The 24,519-nt window shown below is 32.4% G+C and overlaps 1 protein-coding gene across 3 annotated transcripts; it reads left to right on the forward strand.

Annotated features, from left to right (window-relative positions):
* Window positions 1-6,724: 6,724 nt before the first annotated feature.
* On the forward strand, window positions 6,725-12,116 carry LOC115988110 (nudix hydrolase 9). Of its 3 annotated transcripts, XM_031111767.1 has the most exons (10): window positions 6,907-6,924; window positions 7,013-7,087; window positions 7,414-7,470; window positions 7,661-7,715; window positions 7,821-7,871; window positions 9,647-9,705; window positions 10,128-10,276; window positions 10,678-10,821; window positions 11,054-11,212; window positions 11,745-12,116. In XM_031111767.1, the coding sequence occupies exons 3-10, from the start codon at window positions 7,416-7,418 to the stop codon at window positions 11,838-11,840; spliced, it is 768 nt and encodes a 255-aa protein (XP_030967627.1). In that variant the 5' UTR covers window positions 6,907-6,924; window positions 7,013-7,087; window positions 7,414-7,415; the 3' UTR covers window positions 11,841-12,116. The 3 variants fall into 3 exon arrangements, with proteins under 3 accessions (XP_030967612.1, XP_030967619.1, XP_030967627.1); XM_031111752.1 differs by lacking the exon at window positions 7,661-7,715 and having other exon boundaries at window positions 6,725-6,907; window positions 7,821-7,903; XM_031111759.1 differs by lacking the exon at window positions 7,661-7,715 and having other exon boundaries at window positions 6,751-6,924; window positions 7,821-7,903.
* The last annotated feature ends 12,403 nt before the right edge of the window (window positions 12,117-24,519 follow it).

Consider the following 24,519-nt stretch of genomic DNA (forward strand, 5'->3'; position numbering starts at 1 on the left):
ATATGTATTAAGTTAGATATATTTGTGGAGATATATAAGAATGATATATCCGCGGAGATGTATAAAAGAGGACCCGAATGGCTAATAGGTAGTCCATTCATAAAGAATTAATGACTCATAAAGTACTCACGTAAGGATTACCATACATTATAATACATGGAAGGAAATACTCATTATAATTAAAGGCATTATCACCATGATTCGTGTATTGGATTCTTTATTTGAGTGGGAGCATTTCACAACTAGTTGACATTAGTAAGATCATGGCCATGTTAAAGTTAATATCATTTATCAAGTAATTCAAATGTCAAGTGGGCCAAGTGGGAGAATGTAAGATTTTAAGAAAACTTTATGTGGCCCACATTTAAATGATAAATGAAAACTCATGTTTTAAGGATTTTATTTATGAAAGACGTTATGGTGAATAACAATTTCTAAGTAACTCTCAATTGGTGTAACCCCTTTAGTTAATAAACACCTTGAAGTTACAAGTTTTAAACTCCTTGATGGAAGGAGGGTTTTGAAACAAATCTTAATTTAAAAGAGTCCCTAGTCTAGCCTCTATATATAGCATGTCTCCAACAAAAGGAAATATGTAAGGTAAAGGTCATAGACTAGAAGACACCTTTTATAGATACACTATCATATAGTGAGTCTTCCTTTTCTTTAAACACTTAAACAACTATGGCTGAAGGTATGTTTATGTTTATTTATTTTTTGCTGCAACTTTGAATTTTGTCTTACATAATTTTGTGAGTAAATATATATGAGTTCTAGTTAATTTAATTGGTAAAGTTTTTTGTAACCAAATAAAAAAATCAGCAATTTATCCCAATTACATTAAAAACTAATTAATGTCTTAGCCTAATGATAATGAGTAATTATGAAGGCCATAAGTTTGAAATATTACAACATCTCTCACCAAAAATAAAAGTGACTAGATGCATCTATGGTAGTGTCAAGTTAGAATTTGGTATCAACTTTCCAACATGTCTAATGGGTCCTAGTTAAAAATATTACACAACAGAAAAATCTAAAAATTCTTTGAACTTGTCTCTCACTTGTCAGGTCATGGACTTTTGGTTCTGTATGTTTGGCTATATTCGATGGTTTTAGCAAGCAAGTCCTCTAGTCATAAACTACGGCTATAATTTGTTAGGACATATATGGGAATTGTTAGAAACATATGTGATGTAAATTAGCTAATCTTTTGACAAAACACACTTTATTTATAATTTGGTAGATCTAGGATGGGTTTAGTATTTCAAGAAACAAGTGTTCAAGTTTAGTATTAAAACCATGCAAGTCTGACCAAGAAACAAGTGAAGAAATGTTGTTCATTAAAGCTCGACAGAATCCTTTCTATGTAGGTTTAATGTTGAAGCTCGACGGAAGCTGTATCTATTGAGAATTACGAACTTAGAATTTTCAGATCTGATTTCACGCATATCCATGAGTATTTGTGTAGGCTTTCTTTTCTTAAAACCCTAGACATATATAAGGATTATTTTAAATGCTGTCACATGAGATGCAACTTGATGCAAAATAATTATACATGCATATTATGACCGAAGACAATTTGCCCTAGTTTATCATATTCTCTGTAGAAGTTACTGCGTCTTTGCGCCAAGGGTTTTGTGACCAAGAAGCTTTTTGATTTTCATTGTTGGATGAAATGAAGAACTTTGCAGCCAATATCTTCCTCAAGTTGGTGTGCTAGTCACGTACTGGGATCTGTGCATCATTGTTTAGTCATGTACTAGGAGTCGTGTATTGAATGAAGAGATTGTCGCTACATCACAAGTCCAATTGAGTATTGGGGTAAGGGTTCAACTGTAAGTTGGTATTAGGTACTAGAATTCCTTTTACTTGTAACTGCTTGTTTTTTATAATAGTGGATTCTCGGGAGTGGTGACCTTAAATTCACTCGATAGGATTTTGTCTCGATGGTTTTCTCCATTTGTAAACAAATCACTCGTGTCAAATTTATTTTCCGCTGCAATTAACTTAGTTAGTGATTTGTTTGTGCTACCATGTTTATTACATGTAATTGAATCTAATTAATTCACTTGAATAATTAATTAATTAATTAATTTGCCAAAAGGGATCAATACATTTTTTATCTATCATAATTAACATTTTTTTTTTTGGATGAAATTGTAGGTCAGATTCAATATTAATGTTAGTACACTGTACATATAGGTGAAGAGACAGCGATGACAATAATATCAAAGAAACAAATGACAAATGCACGTCAATCATTTTCAACATTTTGCAAAACATGGCATACGTTTTATTTTGCATTGATGGTGATTTATTATGCCCTAAGCCCTAAAATCACAATTCACAGCTAATAAACCAAGGGTTTTTTTTTTTCTTATTTTTTTGAGAAACAATAAACCAAGGGTTGATTTCACCTAACAACATCAAATCAGCAACAACCAAATCAAATGAAAAAAAAGGTACCTTAAATCACTATGAGTGCCTTAATTAAATCACAATCATTTTCAACACTCTGCTGCTCCTGCATGCTACATTTTATACTAACAATGTTTTGCATTTAACATAACATGGGATTTGAAATCGTCTAACAACATCAAGTCAACAACAATAATAAACCAGACAACCCACCTAAGTCGATCACATTGATGTTCCACATTTTTAACCCATTGGCATGTTTCTTTTTGTTCCCTGATCATGATAAATTTTATTAACATAACATGCCATGACCTCAATTAATTAATTTCACTTAACAACATCAACAACCATGGGCGGAGCCATGTTGAAGGGTGGGGGGGCCATGGCCCCCCCAAAATTTTGAAATTTTTTTTAATATATATATAATTATTTTAATGTTTTCAAAATTTAGTCTACAAAAATAAGAGTTGGCCCCCTCTAAGTATTTGAATTAGTCCAATGATGATTTAAAAAAAAAAAAAAAAAAAAAAAAGGTCTAATAGTTATAGAGACAACTTTATTTTTCACAATTCTATTTTTTATCGTAAAATGTGTTTTTATATCTGTTAAATATTTGAAAAAGTTTTGCACCAAACATGTTTAAATTTATCTTTTTCAATCTGTTATGTGGCAATTAACAAGTCATTGACTCATTAAAAAATTATTATCACTAAACTACACATGAAATGCCTCTTTAGTTGCCACACAATGGGTCAAAGCAAAATAACTTCAAATATGTTTGGAGCCTAATTTGTTTCTCCAAGTTTTGGATCATTCTTGTGTTTGAAAATTACATTAGTTCAATTGAATAATTTTACTTACATTAGTATAAAATTTGATAATTTTTATAGAAAATGAAACTTTTTAAGAATTTCACTATGAAAATTGTGAAAATGTATTTTATGAAAGATAGCCATCAAACATAATTTTGATTGAAAATATTAAGCTCTTTTTTTGTTGGGTGTGTGTATATATATAACTTATCAAATAAAAAAGTGTGTATATAATAAAAAAAGCATGTGTATTTATGTGTGTGCATGGAGTTGTCTTAATAAATATATTAGTGTTGCAACTTGGCCCCCCCAAACAAAAATTCCTGGCTCCGCCCCTGGTCACAACAACAACAATAAAATATTCTTTAAAAAAACAACAATAAAATTAGCCTAAAAAAGGTAAGTGTATTTAATATGTCTACTATTTAGGATATCGTTTTCTCATTTGTTGGCGATATTGTTAAGCAAAAAACAAGTAAAAGAAGGGGATGATGTTTATTATATTCTTCCATTCACTTACTTTGCTTTAAAAAAATAACAAACAAAATTATTTATTGTCCCATATAATAATTTAGTTTTTGTTTATTTAAAATCTAATATACATACTTTCATATTATATAACACTAGTGTGCAATCTCGTGTATATGCACGAATACAATTAAAAACAATTATAATTACACAGTTCAAATTATACTTTTTTTAGAAGATGTTCAAATTATACATGATATTAGATTACACTTTTTTAAATCACACATTTCTAAAATATGTAATGATTTCTCATTATATATATATATATATATATATGATTTAGAATTTAATTAGTTTTAAACTCTTTAGTTTTTGTACTCAATAATTTACTTGCTTCAAAAATTAAAAACTTAAATGAACATGTGGCGGAAAATTGGACTCCAATTAAAATCCAATTTGTAATCTAATTGAATTTGGACTCTTTGATTTTTACACTCAATAATTTACTTGAGACAAAATTAAAAATTAAATGGAATACATGACACAAAATTGAGAATTTAATTAAAATCTAATTGAATTTTCTCTAAACTTTAACTATTAATATATATAAATAGATATAGAAGTCATGGTATATTACAAATGACTTATAAACTAGAATTCTTTTTAGTTATACCAAAAAAAAAAAAAATCTCATAAATATAAAAACATTCAAAAATTATTTTTTATGATTTATTTATATTTGACTCCTCATTTTCTACACTAAATTAACTCATTTGGCACAAAAATTAAAAAAACTTAGATTAGATCAGACACATGGCGCAAAATTAAATTTTAATTGAAATCTAATTTTTACATTGAATTAACTCATTTGGTACAAAAAGTAAAAAACTTAGATTAGATAGGACACGTTGCGCAAAATTAGACTCTAATTGAATTTCAATTTGAAATCTAATTGAATTTTCTCTCAATTTTACCTATTAATAATCCAAACCACCCCTATTGGCATGGTGCGTTGGTAGGAGTACTGAACTAGCATCATGTGATGCTTGCAAGGATGTGATGGTTCGAGTCATGGAGTACTGAACTAGCATCATGTGATGCTTGCAAGGATGTGATGGTTCGAGTCATACACTTCAGTGGAAAAAAATGTCCTATTGTGACATGGATAGCCCTAACATACCTAGGGTACCCCACGCCATGTTGAATTTGGGTTTAAGTGGATAGGGTCAGTGAGCACACATGCAAAACCCTTTTTTTCCATTTAAAAAAGAAGACCTAATAATCGAAATTGTAAAAAAAAATCTTAATAGATGAAAACAAAATCCAAAAATATTGTGAAAAGATTAAAATGTTGATGTTTAATAATAAATAATAAAAAATGGAACTAAAAATATATATCAATAATTTTAATGGTGTATATAATAATTCACTCTACACAATAAACAATTTTGTTGCAAAAAGCATTAAAGTTTAATCAAGGTAAAGTATTTTTATAAAATATCATATAGAAAACTTTTTATTTTTAATAATTTGATAGTTGGGATAGTGCAGTTTGAACTCTAGACATTTCCCTTAAAAACGTTAATTGTTCTATAAGACTCTTGACAATACCAAAAAAAAATTAAAAAAAATAATATATGCTTTTATATACTTTCTAGTTTCTATTATATAAAACATATATTTTTATCTAGAAAAAACTTTTGTTTACAGTTATGTTAACTATTCATTTCCCTGCTTTGAAACTCTTTTTTTTTTTTATTGAAACGGTAGTTTATTTCAGGAAAAAATAAAATAAAATTCAGAATTTACAATGGATTGGCATTGGATAATAGATGGACACTCTTCTATCCATATTTGAGTGCCCCCTATTCCAACAGAAGCAGCCACTAACACCCTGACAGCCATATTACAAGATTTGCTAATTACATTAAAAGAAATATGGTAAAAATAATTACAAAAATGACAGATATCCTCCACAATAGTGCCAAAATCTGTTAAGCTTGGATTTGTAGAAAGCTACTTCAATGAAACAATAGCTTATCCTCACCTTCAACAATTAATATGTAAAATCCCAAATCCCATGCCCAATAGCAAAAAGGAAATGGATAAGCTTCTTCAAAGGGCTCAACCATTCGCATATGACTTGGAGCCATTACCAAGTCATCATGATTTCTAACTACCATACCAAGGCTCACAATCTGGTCTTTAGATGAACTATGAATCGTCATATTCAATTTATGGATATCTCTGGTGGTGGTTTGTGCCGCGCTTCCTGATCTCTACTTATATTTTGCCATTGAAGATGCTAAAATAAATTAAAAGTTATTTTGGCAATCAAAAGATTCAAAACACAAAAAAGCAAGCTACATCAATGGTGCTAAATATATTAAATTTAGAAACCAAGCTACAGTAAATTTAGAGACTTTACTGTACCTCCAAAGTTATACAAAATATATATTATTTTAATGTGTTGATGGTTATAGTGGTTGTTTATTATATTGAATATATTATTTTATTGTGTTTTTTTATTATTATTTTAATGCGTTGAATACAAAATAAAATTTTTGAAACTGAGTAGATTATAAAGTGAGGTATTAATTTAAAATAGATAAAGTAATGTTTTGACTTTTGAGTTACTAAAAATATATTTTGTGAACTGTACAATGGAAAAAAAAAAGTAAAATAAATTATAACAATAAAATAATAGGTTTAGCTTGTCTCTAGTACTTTTTTAACTAAATATGTCATTTTATTTTAAATATATAATGGTAAGTGGTAATGAGTTTTAACCTCTACTTTTTATTTAATTAGTGGATGATGTGATAATTTCTCATTAAAATAAAAAGATATTCTAATTTAAAAAAAATGCAGATAAGCCAAACCCTAAAATAATAATAATAATAATAATAAAAGCATTAATGCGAACATGGACATGACATGCCACATGACTCAACTCAATATCATCCAACGACATGACGTCAACCACATTGACAATAAAATAGAAATTTAAAACGCGCCCAAAGTCACTGTCGTTTACGAAGTTTTACACCCATTTGCGAAGTTTCTATGAAGTCTGTAAAGATATGTTTGCACCTATTCGCTTCTGTGAGAACTTTCATCAAACACTTTGCGTGCGCGTACCGTTCCAATGGAGAAGGCACTGGCTTCTGCTAGTCTTCCTTTCAAGCTTCTTCTCTCGTGCCCCTCAGGTCTTTCACCACCACAGGTTCTCTAAATTCCCATCCTCTTAAAGCATCTATACGTGTAATTATGCTATAACTATACATAATTTTTTTTTGGTGAATGTGCAAAAGGTGTCTGTGGCATTTGATGTAGCATACGATCGGCTTCTCCACCAGGACATTGAATTGGAAAATTCCATTTCTGAGGTGACCCTTAATTTTTTTTTTTTTTTTTTTTCTAATGTAAAGTTCAAAATTTTGTACATTATTTCATTAGATAAAGTTGTTGATTTAGCAAAACTAGTCAATTTTGGGAAATTGAATCAGTAACTGTGTTTAACATTTGATTTTATACGCGCCCATTTGATTCTGATAGAACTTAAATGAGCTATTTGTTTTCTGTTACATTATTATGTTAGACCCTATTCAAACTAAAATGGCCTTAATTGGATTTCCATGGAAATTAAAACACCTCTATAGACTATAGCTGGAGCTTTTGACTGTTATTTACTAATTCATTTATTTTTGTTTAGATATGGGATCAGAAGGTTCAGGACAACAAGTCATTATACAATGGAACAAAGTTCCGGGTACGTGGATAATAGCTAGATTCTGTTTATGGGTATAAGTTCTAGGCATACTCATTTTTTAGTATTTATGTAATTGGATGGTGACTATATTTTGTTGTCAGTACCTAGGCTATAACTCTGTGAAATTCTTGTATCTAGAACTTTATTTTATGGACTGTGTATGAAAAAAAAAAAATTTTTGATTGTGTAGTTTTAATTGAAGAAGCATTTGATGCCAGTGCCATCAGTTCTGTTGAGGGCATGTGGTATGTTATAGAACAGAACTTTAGTGCATGTATTTTATTTTGGTAGATTTCTTATAATTAGCATATCTTATTAATTGTTTATTTGTTTTGTTAAAAATTATACAGTATGGAGGACACAATTTGCTTTGTGGTGATGGATCTAATCAGGATTCTCATGTATGTCTCCACCTTGGTTTGACAGATTATAGGTCTCTCTCTCTCTCTCTCTCTCTCTCTCTCTCTGTCTGTGGGTGGCCATGTGTGTGGAGGTGCATGGCTGCATGCACTTAAGTGTCCTGATAAAATAAAACCTTAATGGCTAAGTGGTTCCCAAGACCTCATGATATCCATATGATCCTGGGTTCAAAACTTCTTGCTAGCATATTGGGGCCACCCCCAAGGGGTTCCTCCAACTAATAACCTGGAGTGTGGGAGTCAGGGGAATTGCATACGCTTGAGAGAATAGTTAGACACTTGAAGAAGTCTAGATACCCTCATTTATAAATATAAAAAAAGTGTCCTGATAAATAATAGACATGGTGATAAATAATACTTTTGTTTCCCTGTTGAATGAATTTAGATGCAAGACCCTTCATATTCTATATTGTCTTCACAGTTGTTAGCTTTTAAAGTAATATCTCTAGTTTTAAATTTCCTTTTTCCTTTTATTTAGCTTCTGGTAATTACTGCTGGTGGCCTTCGGTGGCCATTATTTTAGTAGTTTCCACATTTGTATGACTTGGTAGTTGGTACTAGACCAGCCTGCCTTAGCATTTAGCAAGTTGGTCGTCTAGCATACATGCTGTGATGCTTAAAACTATTATCAGTAATAAACAAGGAGGGAATATGTGGCGCCCTTCTTGAGCATCCCACTGTTCATGATCAGAGGAAGTGAGTTTGGAGTACCTGGCAACCTTCTGCTACTAAAATGCAGGGGCATTTTTTATTTTCTATATGAACTTAAAAATTTGTTTGCACACATCCTTGTGCTTAATGCTGCTATGGGTCTTATTAATGACATTTATCTGACAAAAGAATTTTTGACCTTTTTCTAGCATATTTGAAATAACAACTGCTTAATTTGGCATGAAATAGAGTGCATTACAGCCCTTGGGAACCCTTATATGCAGACACTAGATTGGACTTATTATTTCTGATTGATATTTTTATCTTGTTTAATTTCTAGAATTAATTTTTTACTTAGTTATATATAATTGGTTAAGACGTATCTCCTTTCCTACTTGGTCCAGAACTTTATTTAAAGGGCCCTAAGTTCAGTATTGGTACGATTTTGCTTGATTAATAAAATTTCTGTTGGTTTTTTTTTTAATGGCTTGGTGCTGATTCCAAGTAACCACAGTACAAATTCCTAGGTTTTATTTTCTTTTCCCAGTTGGTGTTGTTTCCAAATTCCAAGCAACCCTAGATGTTAATTCCTAGGTTTATTTTACTTTTTCTGTTTTTGTGCTGCATCAAGTTTGACATTAAAGCCCTGTGTCCTGCATCAATTTTGGTATCAGAGCTCTTTGTCTCGTTTCAATAGAAATGTAAGTTGGCAGGCAATAGGAATTTCTAGTTTGAAACATGTATTTCAACTTATGGATACTTATGTATGACCCATGATATGATTAACTTTAATTGAATAATGCAAAGCACTATATGAGACTTGAATGCTATCTTTTGATCAGAAAGAAGTTAAAAAAAAAAAAAAAAAAATGGTCTTCTAACCACCAAATAGAAAACTCAATCGATAATTGGTATGGAGATATCATCCTCGAAAATTCAAAATGATGAGCAATTGCTATTCTATTGTTTATCCTTTGCATATTCTCAATATCCATATTCCATAGTAGTAAGTTTCTGCAGCATTTTGATTGAATTCTCTTGATCCATATTATTTCTCATTGCATTCATCTCAAAGTAATGGTTCTCTTTCATTTATGTGTTTCCAGGACTTTTATGGGGACAAACTTGAATCCTCAGTGGGAAAAGTTCTTGGTTCCATCAGAAGGTATATTAACTTATATTTGAAATTTTATATGCTGACTGGAGTTTCTTCCATTTTATCTCATATGCTTCTACTGAATTCATGCTGCACAGAATTACCAACAAATTTTCTGTAGCTATTCATCTTGCATCCTTCAGCTCCCTGGGACTTCAAGCCATTTCTGATGTCATCATGTGTAGCATGAATCAAATGGTTGAACTTATAGACTACTAAGGAAATAATGCAAGAACTAAACATGGATATACACATTATCTTTAGCTATTGAAACTTCTAGACATTAGGTTCAAGTTTATTTGAGTTATGATAATGCATAATATTTGGCAGATAAAATCAACTCAGATGGCTTAGTAGAAATGCCTTAATATTTTAGTGTGTATTGATGTAATTCATTTCTGTTAGCATCTGTAAATTTTCTTTTTCTGTAGATGACTCTATACGCTGTCAACACACCTCAAGTCCACTGGGTAATGGTGCAATAGTGGAGACATCTGACAGAAAAATAATTGTGTTGCAAAGAAGTACTAATGTTGGGGAATTTCCTGGACACTATGTTTTCCCAGGGGGCCATCCAGAGGTATTGAATATGGAATATTAAAATTGGAAGTGCTCTCTCCTTTCGGTAGATGGGGAAAGTTAATTCCACAGCATATGTTTAATCTCAATTTGTCTGTTTTGATTTCAGTGCATTTCTGTATTTGCAATTTGTTATCCAGTTATTCACATACAGTGTTTTAGCCAATGAACTCTAGCTCAAATAGCACTTCCTCCTCACACAACAATGGGATAGGAGGTGAGGTCATGGGTCCAAGAACCACAGGATGTGTGTGTATACCAAAAAAAAGTCACAAGCAGTACTTTATAATTTATTATTTAATGGTTATAAAAAAATTCATGCTCTTCTCTATCCTCTTGCAGAAAAATAAAATAATATTTGACTAATCCAGACTTAATGGTGCATCTTCTGATGGTTGACAGCCCCAAGAAATTGGAATTACATCCCATCAGTATGTCAAGGACTTGACAGGCTCCGAGCTTATTAACAAAAAGGTCTCTCAGGAGATGTTTGACAGCATTATCCGTGAAGTAGTTGAAGAAATTGGAGTACCTGCGTCAACCCTTGTAAGTTTCAGTATCTTAGTTGTAAGAGAATTTCTTCTTCTTGCTTACGTCATAGTTATTTCAGTACAAGTATCTTTTTGGTTAACAGGGTTAATTTCTGCACTGTAGTTGATCTTAATTATGAGTGCTCATGAAGGGGTTTGATAGGTTGTTGAAATATTCCCTCTGCCTAGGTTTTATTTTTGATCTTCAATGTAAAGTATCTGATATTAATCTTTTGTTTCTCATGCAGTGCAATACTGTTTTCCTTGGTATATCCCGTAGGGAGTTGAATGTTAGACCAACCGCATTTTTCTCCATCAAATGCAGTCTGGAGTCAAAGGAAATTCAACAATTGTATTTGAGTGCACAAGATGGCTATGAGTCAACTCAACTCTATGCAGTTTCATTGGTTAGTTCAAATTTTATTTTCTTGGGGTGACAACTTATGGTTCATTTTTAAAAGATCAACTTGGGGTGACAACTTATGGTGAGAGACGTATGGATTGTATAGGTGTATAGGTTTGAAGGGATGTGGTAAAAATATTCATACTGATGGAAGCATGGGACACAGTGCTAATGCAGTGGTTGTGGGGGACTTGGGAGGGGGCATTACTGTGGTACCTATATAAGGCTGTTATATTAGTCATGGTGCTGGTAGTTACTTAAGGTTCTTTTTTCTTTTTTGGAGGATTTTTTTTTTTGGGGAGGGGGGTGGGGGGGCGGGGTTGGTGTTATGTTTTATCAATTAGCACCAATGGATTAATATTCACAAAAGAGAGAGAGAGAGAGAGAGCACTGTTGTGCAGGGGTATATATGGGGGGGAAAAACTTTGAGCTGGAATAACAACTTCTTGCTTTGTACGATATTGTAGATGCTTGATTGATTTCATTCATTTATTTAGACTAAGGTTTAAGTACTCATCAGTTTTCCTATATACCAGAGCGAGTTAGAGAATATGACATCAAAAATGCCTGGCTGCCATCAAGGTGGATTTGCTCTTTACAAGTTGATGGTAGAATCTCTGAAGAATACTTGATGAAAGTTCATAACTGCTGATCAATCAAATTTGAACACTTGTGATGTCACAATAGCTTTTCAGCAAAAAATTTGTGCCTTTAGTCTTTACTTTATTATTCATACAAAAACAAAACCGTATGTTCTTTCCTTAGATCTACTTCATATGTAACAACACATTGTTATGCAGATTAATATTTAAAACTTGGGTTTGCTACTGCCCACTTTATCAAACTTGGACTGCAGAGCCTAAAAATTTGAAAATGTAATGTGCAATTGTCTCTGCTTGTGTAATTAAGAAGGCAAGCATGTATATGGGTATGTTTGTATGGCAGTGGCACAAATCTAGAGTGCTAACCATCAAGTTCCTAGACCCTTGGAGGTCTGCTAGGCAGTCAAAAATTCATCTAGAATCTATTTCTTCCTCCTCCCAACATTTCTTCGAGGACATGAAGTATCAATGAGCTAATGAGCTTTAGGTCAAATTACCTTTCCTGGTGTTTCCAATGGTGACGTTCAGGGTTCGAACACACCCTCCCTCTCTTACAATGTATTAAAAAAATGAAGTATAAATGATTGGTCACTTTCTTTTGAAGCTAGATATAATTGGTGGATGGTCCATCAGTTATTTTGGATCCTATCCATTCATTTAAATGCAAAAATCAAGATACTCTTCTTCTCACACAGTGGACACTGAATGCTATTCAAGACCTTTAATCTGCATTCTGTATGAAAAACTCAGGAAAAGATCATAGTCTTAAATTTGAGCAAAATTTGTTTTATGATTTTAAGTCAATATATTGCAGATCTCTGCATGCATAGTTATGCATTAGTGATCAACTTGGGAAATAATAATAGTGCTATATTCATTTCAAACTTCATTTATATAAACGTTTGACATGCTTTGTAATGGTTGTATCCGGACAACTGGTTGTAGAATGTGCCTCGTGAAGTGGACATCACTAGTTCCAATCTCCCTCTCCCCTTCCCTTTGGAGCCAAAAAAAAACTTAAAATTAAAGAATGCTTGAATTTTGCTTCGAAAATAATTTTCCTTGGGACCCATATCATAGATGATAATGTGTTGATTTCCATCTAAAGCACTAAATCTTATTGGTTGTGGTTCATTTTGATTGCAGTTTTTGGTCATAAAGTGACTTAATCCCTAAATGTCGTTTTGCATTGCGTGCTCTTGAATTAGAGATTCTATGGCATGCACACCTGGAATACTGCAACAAATTATATTGCTAAATATCTTTTGATATTCTGTAACACACTAATTTGACTAATTTGATGATGTGAAAATCCAAATAAAACACTATGGGACTATTTTCATGTTGCTGGGAGTTGATCATGGAAAATCAAGAGTCGGGAAGAGTTACTGCTTTCATCGAGGAAAGTATCACTTTTAGACTCAAATGGTTCTTGATTCATATTTTATTTTGTGTAATTATAAACTTATTTCAGTTTCTTGGCAAGATTCTTTGATAGTTTCTATATGTAGGTCTCCTTTGAAGTATGCCAACTGTCTGTTAAGTAATTTGTATGTCTGTTATTATGCGAAACACAACCTAATCATGAAAAAAAAGAATAAAAAAAAATAGCCAACATTAAACCTCCCCCATTTTTTAAATGAATAACAAATATAGGAAACATGCTTTTGTAAGCAGCAGTTTGCTGTGAAGATCTTTAATATAAACTCTGAAATTTCACCTAATGGATATTAGTTAAGGATCACGGATTTCAGCATGAAGAAAGGAATGTTGATTAGCTAACTAGTTGGCATCTTAGGAAATTTTTGGATTGGTTTTTAACACCACTTAATATGAAGCTTAAGAGAAATCAGCAAGGAGATTTATTTTCTTAAGATATTCTTCAGATTTATGCATAAAATTATGGAATCCATCCTTCTCTCTCTCTCTCTCTCTCGTGATGAATATGAAATCCACTTATTTCTATGTGGTCAAGGCCTGCACTACAAACCATCTGCCTTTCATAGAATTCTGACCGAGTCTAGGGGGGATGTCTAATGTAGAAGCTTCCAAATAGTCTAGTCCAAGTGGGTTAGTTTAGGATTGTTGAGAACTACGCAATGGTTAGTATTGGTCACAAGGGAAACATCAGATAATGTTTGAAAATTTAGCTATATGATATTATATTTGCTTGACTTTGAGAACAGCCAAAGACGATGATTAGTCTTAAGTAATCACATGTACACTGTACTTTTATGTGGCTTATTGAGTGTTTGCACGGTCCACTCAACAAACAGAGATCAACTTACTCTTTGTTGCAGTAATCACTATGTCTTTGATTTAAGTGTAACACATTAGATGAAACATTTAATACATTTTAATGAGATTTAATTGGAAGTGAAAGTTCTGTTTGAACTGTGATCTGTCATATGTAATGTTTTGTTTTCTTGTTTGTAGTTACCCTATAGAAATTTAGTTTACATGTAATGTGAAGAAAGATACTTCCACCTGCTCATGTTAAGTAAAGAAAGACTTCAATTAGGTGATGCAAGTCAAAGTTTTCTTTTTCAAAAAGAGTTGGTGGAATCAATGGAGGACAAAGATAAGAAAAGAGGTAAGACCTTGTGCTACAATTATCATGTCTCAGTCTCCCACTTTCTACTTTGCCAAATCTTATATTTGTTGCTCTAGTTTCTTTCCATAACTCGGTTTTGTTTTCTGGCTTTTTCCCTGTGCATTCTAAGGCTTCTTCAGGTAAATATATAAAAAATATCAGAGTACCAAGTTTAGTGACCTCTATTTGATCATTCTCTACCTCATTAATTGACTCCTAATTGGAAGTCATTAGTGGACTGATGGCCTATCATCCAGAAAGCTCAGTCATGGCTATATTTTTTACTGGTATCATCTAAACCATGAACACCAAAAACAAAAGGCACAACCTAAACTGTTTTCCCTTCCCCCATATAAAACATCGTGCTTGGCCCATTGATGAGATAGACCCCCGCACCTACCCGATTGATGCCTTGTGAGATATGACCATCATACATATATTTAAAGAACTTTGCCACACTTGAGCCTTGGACCTTTTTATAGCTGGTACTAGCGTTTAAATTATTGGGATACATACAAATGCAATGGTCGGTTTGGGCACTATAGACTGCCTTTTTAGAAGATTACCATTAAAAACTATTGGTGGTGGTTGAGTGGTATATTATCATGGTTGTGAGTCTGTATTAACCTTATTAGCATAGGTTACATGTTACACTAAATTGGACCTCTTAAGCCATTACATAAAATATAAACCCAAATATATCTTTAAAAAACATCATGAATAGCAGTAGGTGTTTAAATTTTAAAATCTTACACTAATGATCATCAATTTTAATGACTTGCAAATTACATTTTTATTTTTTGAAAATGGACATTTGGCTACCATACTGCAGAAAAAATCATGCTGATAATGGAAGCAATCCTTACTAGGTGAGTCAATGGTCAACTTAAGCCCAGTCAATGCAAATTTCACTGTCAAATAGCAAATTTAAAATGTGCAATATTTTTATCATGGAGACAGATTATTATATCTGCCTAGACTGCCATAAATGAGAATGACAGAAACATCATAGACTGGCACTATATATGTACAGTGTGCAGTGACTTTGGCAAGACAAACGAGGAGACCTATACTGTCTGGAACACCACGTGTGGTGGATGATTCCCATTTGCGATACTTTTCTATATTCACTCCCAACCAAGTATAAAAAAATCTCTTTAGCCATGTATAAAACCATCAAGTACTTTGATTGGATTTCATTTTGGACTCTAGCCTTAGCACTCCATGTGAGTTGGGGGTATACTTTACAGAATATACAATAATATTGGTAGTGCATGATCAAGATCTGGGGTGCAAAAAGTGCTTTCCTTAAAAGTACCATATTATAACGTAATCTAACGCAAAGTTTGAAGACAAACAATTGTGTAACACTATGATTGATGACCAATTAGTGCAGCCTTTTACGCTTCCTTAGGTATGAAGGACCTACTTTTCTGTTGTCAGGAGAATCTATAGCTCATGTAAAACATCATTGGTTTCCATATTTTCATAATCTGGAATTCAGATTTCATAAAGGTTTGGTTATAGGGGTTATGAATTGTAACACAGACACACCAGTAGGTTAAAGGTGAACATATATGGTTAAATTAAGTCATTTCTCGAGTGTATCATGGATCTCAGCCTGAAATTCTGACCTATTTCAACCCAAACTGTGTATTATGGAAGTTCCATTTGTGTTTTAACTTATAACACTGTTAACTGTTGTGTCAATTATACTTATTTGTTATGTTCACATAATGACATTATAGATGAATAAAAGGGAAGAATATCATATACATAACCATATTTCCATAAATCTACTGGCTAGCTAGAAAAATAACTAATATTAAGAAAACGAGATGAAAAGATAGTGTTGTTAGAGTATTTTTCTCTGGACAAATGTATGTTGAGTATTTTTTATAATTATTGAAGAAATATTATTAACCAAAAGAAGAAGAGGGGGCGAGAAGATACATCTGCTATAGAAGAGAAAAATTGAACTCGGAATATATGAGAATTCTTCCCTCCTAATTACAACCAAATGCCTAACTAGCAATGGAATGGATAAGGCAGTTAACAAATTACAAAACATGAGAGACGCTCTCCAAAAATATAAAGATTGTAAAACCAACAGAGTATCACTAATAAGTAATAATCGGAGAATAGAACAACGAAGAGTTTTAAGAGCATATATTTAGACCATCTCCTACTAGAAGTAGAACGATGATATAGGAATAGGAGTAGCCTTGGATGTATGTTTAGTTGTTTTCACATCTTCTCATCTTTGTCTATTAAAACGGTTGCAAAAACTAAATATGATCATCGTTCCTAGGCATTCAAATTATTGGAAATGTGATTCCTTGCAATCTGGATGCTTAAGAATGTAAGTATTTTTATGTTTGGTTTAATTGGGAATCTAATAAAATTCCTAGGACTGTGAGATTATAATGTTTGGTTTATTTCTAAGAATTTTAAATGAATTATTTATTTTTCTCATTCTATCCTTAAATTTGTAAATCCAATATCAAGTGTTTTTTTTTTTTAATCTTCCTCTAAATAAATAATGAAAAACAAAATATAAACCATAAGGTATGACAAATTCATTAAAACTATAGTCTAACTGCCTCCATAAACTGCAATAATAAGAGACAAAGTTGCCACAAAATTAAAGGCCAAATACAATAAAATAAATCATACCAATTACTCCCTCCGTCCCACTTTTTTTATCCTCGATTCCATTTTGAGATGTTCCAAAATATTGTTCTGTTTCTAAAAATAAAAGTCATTAATTTACTAATATTCCTATTATACCCCTATTAATTTACTAATTCAATTTTTTGATAAATTTTTTTAAGAGTAGTTTTAGAAACTTATATATTTTTAAAAGGAAAACAAGACAATAAATGATGTTTCCTTAAAAAGTTTGACTTCTCAAATCGGACAAAAAAAGTGAGACAAAGGGAGTAAAGAACAAAGTATCCATAAAGCAAACTAAGAATTTGCACCATTATTTGAATATAGCAACTAGTGGTCAAAATAGAGCACCAAAGCCACCTTTGGCATAAATCCTAAGACCTTTCAATGCGTTTCAAAATCCAAAAATGCGCATACAAATATGATGGACTGTTAAAAATTAAAAATCTACGCATTATCATTGTATAACAAACATCAAAAGTACCAGATAAGATACAAATTATTAAAATTGTACTATAACGTATGAATCAAAGCCATTAATCTAAAAACAATAAATAAAAAACCAAATGAAGCCACCAATCCATATCTATATTTCTAGCAACTAAACAAAACTAAAATCTGTGATACGAATAGACACATTAAGAAATTTCCATGAAAATAGATTCATTAATAATTTGTTGAACAACACACACATAACAGTAAAAGTGAATACTTGGCAATAGTGGAGGGTCCCCTTCAAACTTCTTCTTTTTTTCACATGTGAAACCTAAATAGAACTTTGTTAATGAATATATCAACAGAGTTGTCTATCCTGTTTATATTGTTTTGGCGAGAATAAATAAAGACGAGGGAAAAGGTATTCATGATTTGTTTTATATTTTATCTCAATTACTTAAATAATAAGAAAGAAATGTTAAAATTATCAATTTATAAAAAATACAATTTCCTTTAAGTTTGGGAATCTGGATATCCTCCTATTTTAAAGGGAATCCACATTCCTACAGAAAAGGGATTGAGGGGGCATCCAAATTCTCTTGACATTTGATTCCCTAGTGTAATTTGCAACCAAACATGGAAATCTTTAAACATTTTTGGGAATCCTAAAACATTACCCCGTACCAAACCACATAATGGTAATTATATATTTATATCATTTATATTGCATCATGAATGTGATTCAAACTTCACCTCCACTACTATCTACCTATCTCCACCAAAAAAAAAAATTTTCACATTGACTGCCATGACTGGTAATTCGAAAAAGGGTTTATTCAGTTTTTAATTTACCAGCTCCATTGTTAAATTTTGTAGAAATAATTAAGGACAAAGTTTAGCTACAAAATTGGTTATAATTTAAGGTTACAAACTCACTCAATAAAATAAATATTACTATATATTTTGAAAATCTAACTTTTGAATTGCATGTTTTTTATGTTCTTAATACACATGTTAAATTTTGTGTCAATCCGATATTTTTACTATATAATCTATAAACTTATATTTTATGCATAATTTTGAATTACAAAAACTTGTAATTTAAAAAATTTATTGATGACATAGCTATTGATTTTTAATTATTTTGAAATTTTGCAAGTATGGAGGATATAAGAAGAAGATGTAATCTAAAGGTTAATTTGTCAAAATTCACATCAAATAAAAAGATATTAAGTAAGGTTGTAGATTAAGACTACAATCAATTTTGTAGCTAAACTTTGTCCAATAACTAATAAGTCAAGAGGATCAATAATTGGCATGGGCAAAGAGATCTTTTCCTGTATTTTGATTAAACTATTTCAGCAAGTTGGTCATATATATTAATTTTAATTTTCAGTTGGAGCGTGGCATACATGGCAAATACAGAACTTGGACAAAATGGGCTTTTGCCCTTTTCGGGCAAATTAATTAGTTTTATACCCCCTTTCCCAAACTAAGTAGGGAAATACCCCTATTTTAAAACTCGATTTATGATAAATCGAGTTAGAAAAAAAAAAATTCTAAAGCCTTATAGTGGCATTTTGATGAGCCTATAGTGATGTTTTTTAACTCAACTTCAATGAAATCGAGTTATAGGAAATTTTTTTACCTATAACTCGATTTCATTGAGGTCGAGTCAAAAAACGTCACTATAGGCTCTTTAAAATGCCATTATAGGGCCTAACTTGATTTATCATAAATCGAGTTTTAAAAGAGGGGCATTTCCCTACTTAGTTTGAAAAAGAGGGTATAAAGCTAATTAATTTGTCCGAAAATGGCAAAAGCCCATTTTGCCCTACAGAACTTACACATATTACATATAATGGAGTGGCACACCTTAGCGAACTTTGTAAAGAAAAAATAGTAAGATAATTAAAAGTTGAAATCATATTCAAGTAACATTGTTCCATCACAAAGACGTAATCCGGATAGCCAACTTCCCAAAAATTCAAGATTTTTTATTTATTTATTTTATATATATACATTGTTCAAGATTGTTGACTTCTTAAAGTGGATTATATGGTAGACACTAATGTTTATTAATGGTTAATACTCACTATTAATATCTGGCAGATAGATCTGCATCTCTCAATTATGTATGTCTAAAGCAATTTAGAATTTAATTATTGAGATATTCTATCTTCAATTATACACCAATATTTCCCATATAATAATAATAACAATAATAATAATAATAATAATAAAATTCACAAATAAAATAATAGAGGAAATGCACATTTTGTCCTCATTAATTTCATAGCAGCATGGTTAGCATTGCCCAACCATATTTAGGGTTTGTTTGGATACTATTTATTACTGAGAACTGAAAACACTGTAGTAAAATAATTTTTAAATGTGTAAATAGTACTATAGGACCTAGTTTTAAAGTTATTTTTCTGGAGAAAAAAAAAAGTACTTGCGGGTCCCGTGAACAGTGCATGGGACCCACCAAAAAACGTTGGACACGCAGGACGCTATCCAAACATACACTTAGTGTGGAATTGGATTTTAAGTAATACTGCAAATACTAATTGTAGGGCCGGGAAGCTTATGATCCGGCCCACGCTCTATCCGGGCTCAGGGCCCGTGCCGAGGAGGTAGTGTGCCGAGGACGAATGATCAAAGGCCGAGGGGTTAAGGGGAACAGCTGAGGACGACTCTATCCTTGGCACTCCAAGACTTTGATGAGAAGCGCAACGTCTTAGTAAAGGTCATCCCCAAATAGTCCCCTGAAGGGGATGTGAGTGGAATAGGGCCCACATGGAGGTACGGTGCAAAATAGATTCAAGAAAAATACGTTCCCTCCGCATTAAATGCACCGGCCAACGTCCTGATCATGTTAATGAGAAAAGACGCTTGGACGGTGTAACTTCGATCCTCGCAACTAATAGAAAGTAAGAGGGGACAGCTAATGGGACAGGTACAGAAGTGAGCACCTGCCTGACCAACAAGTGGAGGGCTAGGATCAACCAAGAAGGACTATATAATGTAAAAGTTAGTGCGCCAAAGAGAAGGCTGGGAAAAATGGCCAAAAACCAGAGCCTCCCAGCCCGCCTCCAGGAGAAAGACTCCAGGGGCGAAGACGACTTAATCATGTACGGATATCACGAAAAACCCACCGCCTGGTGACCAAGGCCTAGCCTTTCAAACTCATGCTCTACAAATGATATTGTTTGGGCCTTTTTACGAGCGAGCCCAACACTGTTGTGGTTCGTTACGAATCGTGTCCTTACAGTAATAATAATAGAAACTTAGTGAAGATGATGGATGAAGAACCCATCACTTCTAATCACAAATGTTTCCCATATGCTAATAATAGTAAAACACCAACCAAAAAAAAGATAAAATAGTGGAGGACATGCACATGTCCTTATTAATCTCACAACAGCTTGGTTAGTGTATGTTCAACCATATTAGTGGGGAACATATTTTCTTTTTTTAGAGTAGTACTAAATTAGGGTCCGTTTGGATGGAGAGAGGAAGGAGGGGGAGTAAAGGGGAGTAGAGTAGAGTTGGCTAAAAATAGGCTAATTTTGGGCGAAATTTACTATACTCTACTTTACTCTCCCTTCCTTCTCCTCAATCCAAATGAACCATAATAATAATCTTAAATTTAGGTTGTGTTTGGTTCTGTGAAAAAGAAAATATTTTCAAGTGTTTGGTGGCATTTTAAAAAATACTTTGAAAAATATTTTTTAGTGTTTAGTTGTGTTCTTGAAAATACTATAGAAAACACATTTTCTACTTGAAGCTCACATTTTCTCAGTTTCCAAACAAGTGTAAAATATCATTTCTCAATAAATAAACACAAAAGAAACAAAACCAAACAAAAAAATTCATCGAATTCGGTCAAATTGAGAGAAGAAGGAAGAGAGAGAGGCGACTGGGTTCGATCTAGAAGTGACAGAGGCAAGATCACGCGGCAGAGTCGACTGGGTCACGGTGGGTCACTCATCTTGCGGTGGTTTGCTCAACATGGGTAGAGAGAAAAAGGGTAGATTGGTGACATGGGTGGCAGAGGAAGGAAGAGAGAAACAAGGCAAATCGGCGATGGAGTTGAGCTTTGCTTGATCGGCGGTGAGAGGCACAACCAAGATGGCAATGGAGTCGATCTCAAGTTTAGGTGACCGGCCTCTCTCTCTCTGATGGTGGGCGGCTCTCTCTCACTCTCTCTCTTGGTTCGATTCTTTTTTTTTTTTTTTTTCCAGAAATGGTTTGAAGGTAAAATAGATGTGTAATCTATTTTACACTTCAGGCCTTCATATTTTACAGTCAACAGAAATGATTTTCCATTTGACTTAGTTTTCCGGCCAAACCAAACACCCTTGGTGGTGGAAAATATTTTCCGAATTCTTTTTACACCAGAAACAAATGCAGCCTTAGTGAAAATGATATAATGATAATGAAATAAATTGAGAAAATTCAATCTATCTATTCTAGAAAGGAAAAGAGTAATAATCAAACAAACTTTCAAAAATATTCTTAGCTAAAATTAAGACAATATTCTTTATCTGAGTTTAAATAAATAAATAATGTTACAGGCATAAATTATTTTAAAATTGGTAATGTGGTCAACTTTTTATTGGTTTTCATTTAGTTTCATTATTAACATCATTTTTTTATTTACTAATAACCACTCACCACATCGACCGTTTGTAAAATTTGTATCAATTTGTATCATTAACATTACTCTAAATAAATAATAACAATCAAGGATTCAAATTATGATGACGACGATGCAAATTGATTAATTGGCAATCCAAACCAAATCACATTTGTGCTGGAGAAGAAAAAAGAAACAAAACAAAACAAATCAATAATCAGAAATATCAGGGGGATATTCTCAGCTAAAATAAAAATGAAGGCAAAATCATGTTTAGTTTTGGTCGTTTGGTAATGAACTAATGATAATACTATGTAGTTGGGATCTCTCTCGTTATCTGTTAATTTGGATAAAAAACCATATGCGTTTTTCAGTGTGTGTCGGGTTCTTTTCCACGCTTATTCTTAACGCGTATATCCACGTTCCAAATTGGGGAATCTGTTTTTGTGGGGGTGGGGTCCATTATTTGCTCAAAACACTAAACGGCGTTTTTGTCTGAACTGATGAGTGAAGTGAACAACGTGGGTATGCTGAGGTCCGTCCAAAAAAACACTCGCGATCTACCATGTGGGTCCCAAACCTTGAAGCCGCCGGATGGGACCTACGACCTTTATTGGCTTGGTCATCTTTAGCTCACTGTTTGTCGTTTATCGCCACCACTCACAAGTGCAATCATTGCAAGCTTTGGAAAAAAAAAAATTCAACCAAAATGAAATTAAAGAGCAATTATACTTCCATGAAATCAAAACTTCTGACTTTCTGGGAATTTTTCTCAATTTATTCGTTAAATATTTTGGATTTCATATCATTTTGAGAGTCTGAATTATGCTTTTCAAGATTTTGATTAATTTGACTAAGGACCAATTTATATTTGAAATTGCGATTTTCCAAAGTAATTACAAAAGACTATGCATATATTTTTAAAAATAGTTATTAAAGACTGCGTATCTATTATTTCATTGATTTGCTTCTTCTTTTTTTAAATAAAATAACTTTTGTGCGTGAGTCTAGGTATTGTGAAGGGTATAGGGTATTTGATGGAAGACTTCAAACAAAAAAGAAAACGGATTGGCCAATCCATGCACACAATGCAGGGCGGCTGCACTTGTAATTAAGAGGTTCAAATTGTTGAGTTAAGATAACTTAACTCCAGTTAAGTAATTTAACTATTTAAATTGATTAATTAGGTTTAATTGCATGCAAATCGTAGATACGCCAACAAATCACCAAAAATACTAAATGCAGCGGAAAATAAATTTGACACGATGATTTGTTGACAAATAGAGAAAACTTCGCAAGGTAAAAACCTCACTAAATGATTTTAAGGTCACCATTCTCAAGAATCAACTAATCAACAATCAAGCGGTTACAAGTGTAAGAAATCTTACCAATTATCTTGGCCTATTCCAATATACCAACCTACAGTTGAACCTTCGCTCCAATACTCAATTGGACCTGATCATGTAGTAGCCTTCTTTCCTTTGATGCACAAACCTCCAATTTGTGACTAATCCTTTGCACGAATCCCAGTACGTGACTAAATCCAGCAACTTGAACAAATGTTATTGGCTGCAAAGTTTTTCATTTCATCAACAATGAAGATCTAGAAACACTTAGTTACAAAACCCTATGACGTACAAACGCAATAACTTCTCATAGAAAAAATAATTAAGTCTCTTGGTCTATGTATCCGTGGTATGATGGCTCTTAAAATAAGCCTTATATATATCTAGAGTTGTGAGAAAAGAAACCTTAAATAAATACAAAAGTTTGGGCTGGATTTCAGATCTAGAAATTCTGAAATCATAATTCTCGATAGATCAAGCTATTGTAGAGCTATCTATTTGAGTTTCACATTAAGTCTCGATAGCAATCATCTGTCAAGACTTAATGAACAGTTTTTCTTCACTTGTTTCTTGAATCAATCTCTATGTCTTTAATACTTGTCTTGAACAACATGTTTCTTAAAGTACTAAACGCATCTTAAATCTACTCAATTATAAGTAAAATGTATTTTGTCAAATGATTAGCCAATTACAAAACATATGACCCTAACACAAATGAACCCCTGACTTGAAAAAAGAAATATTGATATATATAAAAAAAATTATTAATTTAATTACCCTTAAAAATATTTTTGCACAATTTGGCTTAAATCTTATACACTCTGATCACAAATCAATGCCCAAAGTCAAACAACATAGATCAGCTCATCCCAAAACTAATTAACAAAACAAATCACTCTCGTTCTCTCATGAATCTCATCTTATCTCTGTTCTATATTTGACTTTCTATGTATCTTCGACTCTAAGAGTAAAATATGAGTGTTTGTGAGTTCTAAATGCCTCTCTTTATTATAAATTTAT

The sequence above is a fragment of the Quercus lobata genome, chromosome 1 (genome assembly GCF_001633185.2).
Source record: "Quercus lobata isolate SW786 chromosome 1, ValleyOak3.0 Primary Assembly, whole genome shotgun sequence".
Taxonomy (NCBI): Eukaryota; Viridiplantae; Streptophyta; class Magnoliopsida; order Fagales; family Fagaceae; genus Quercus; species Quercus lobata.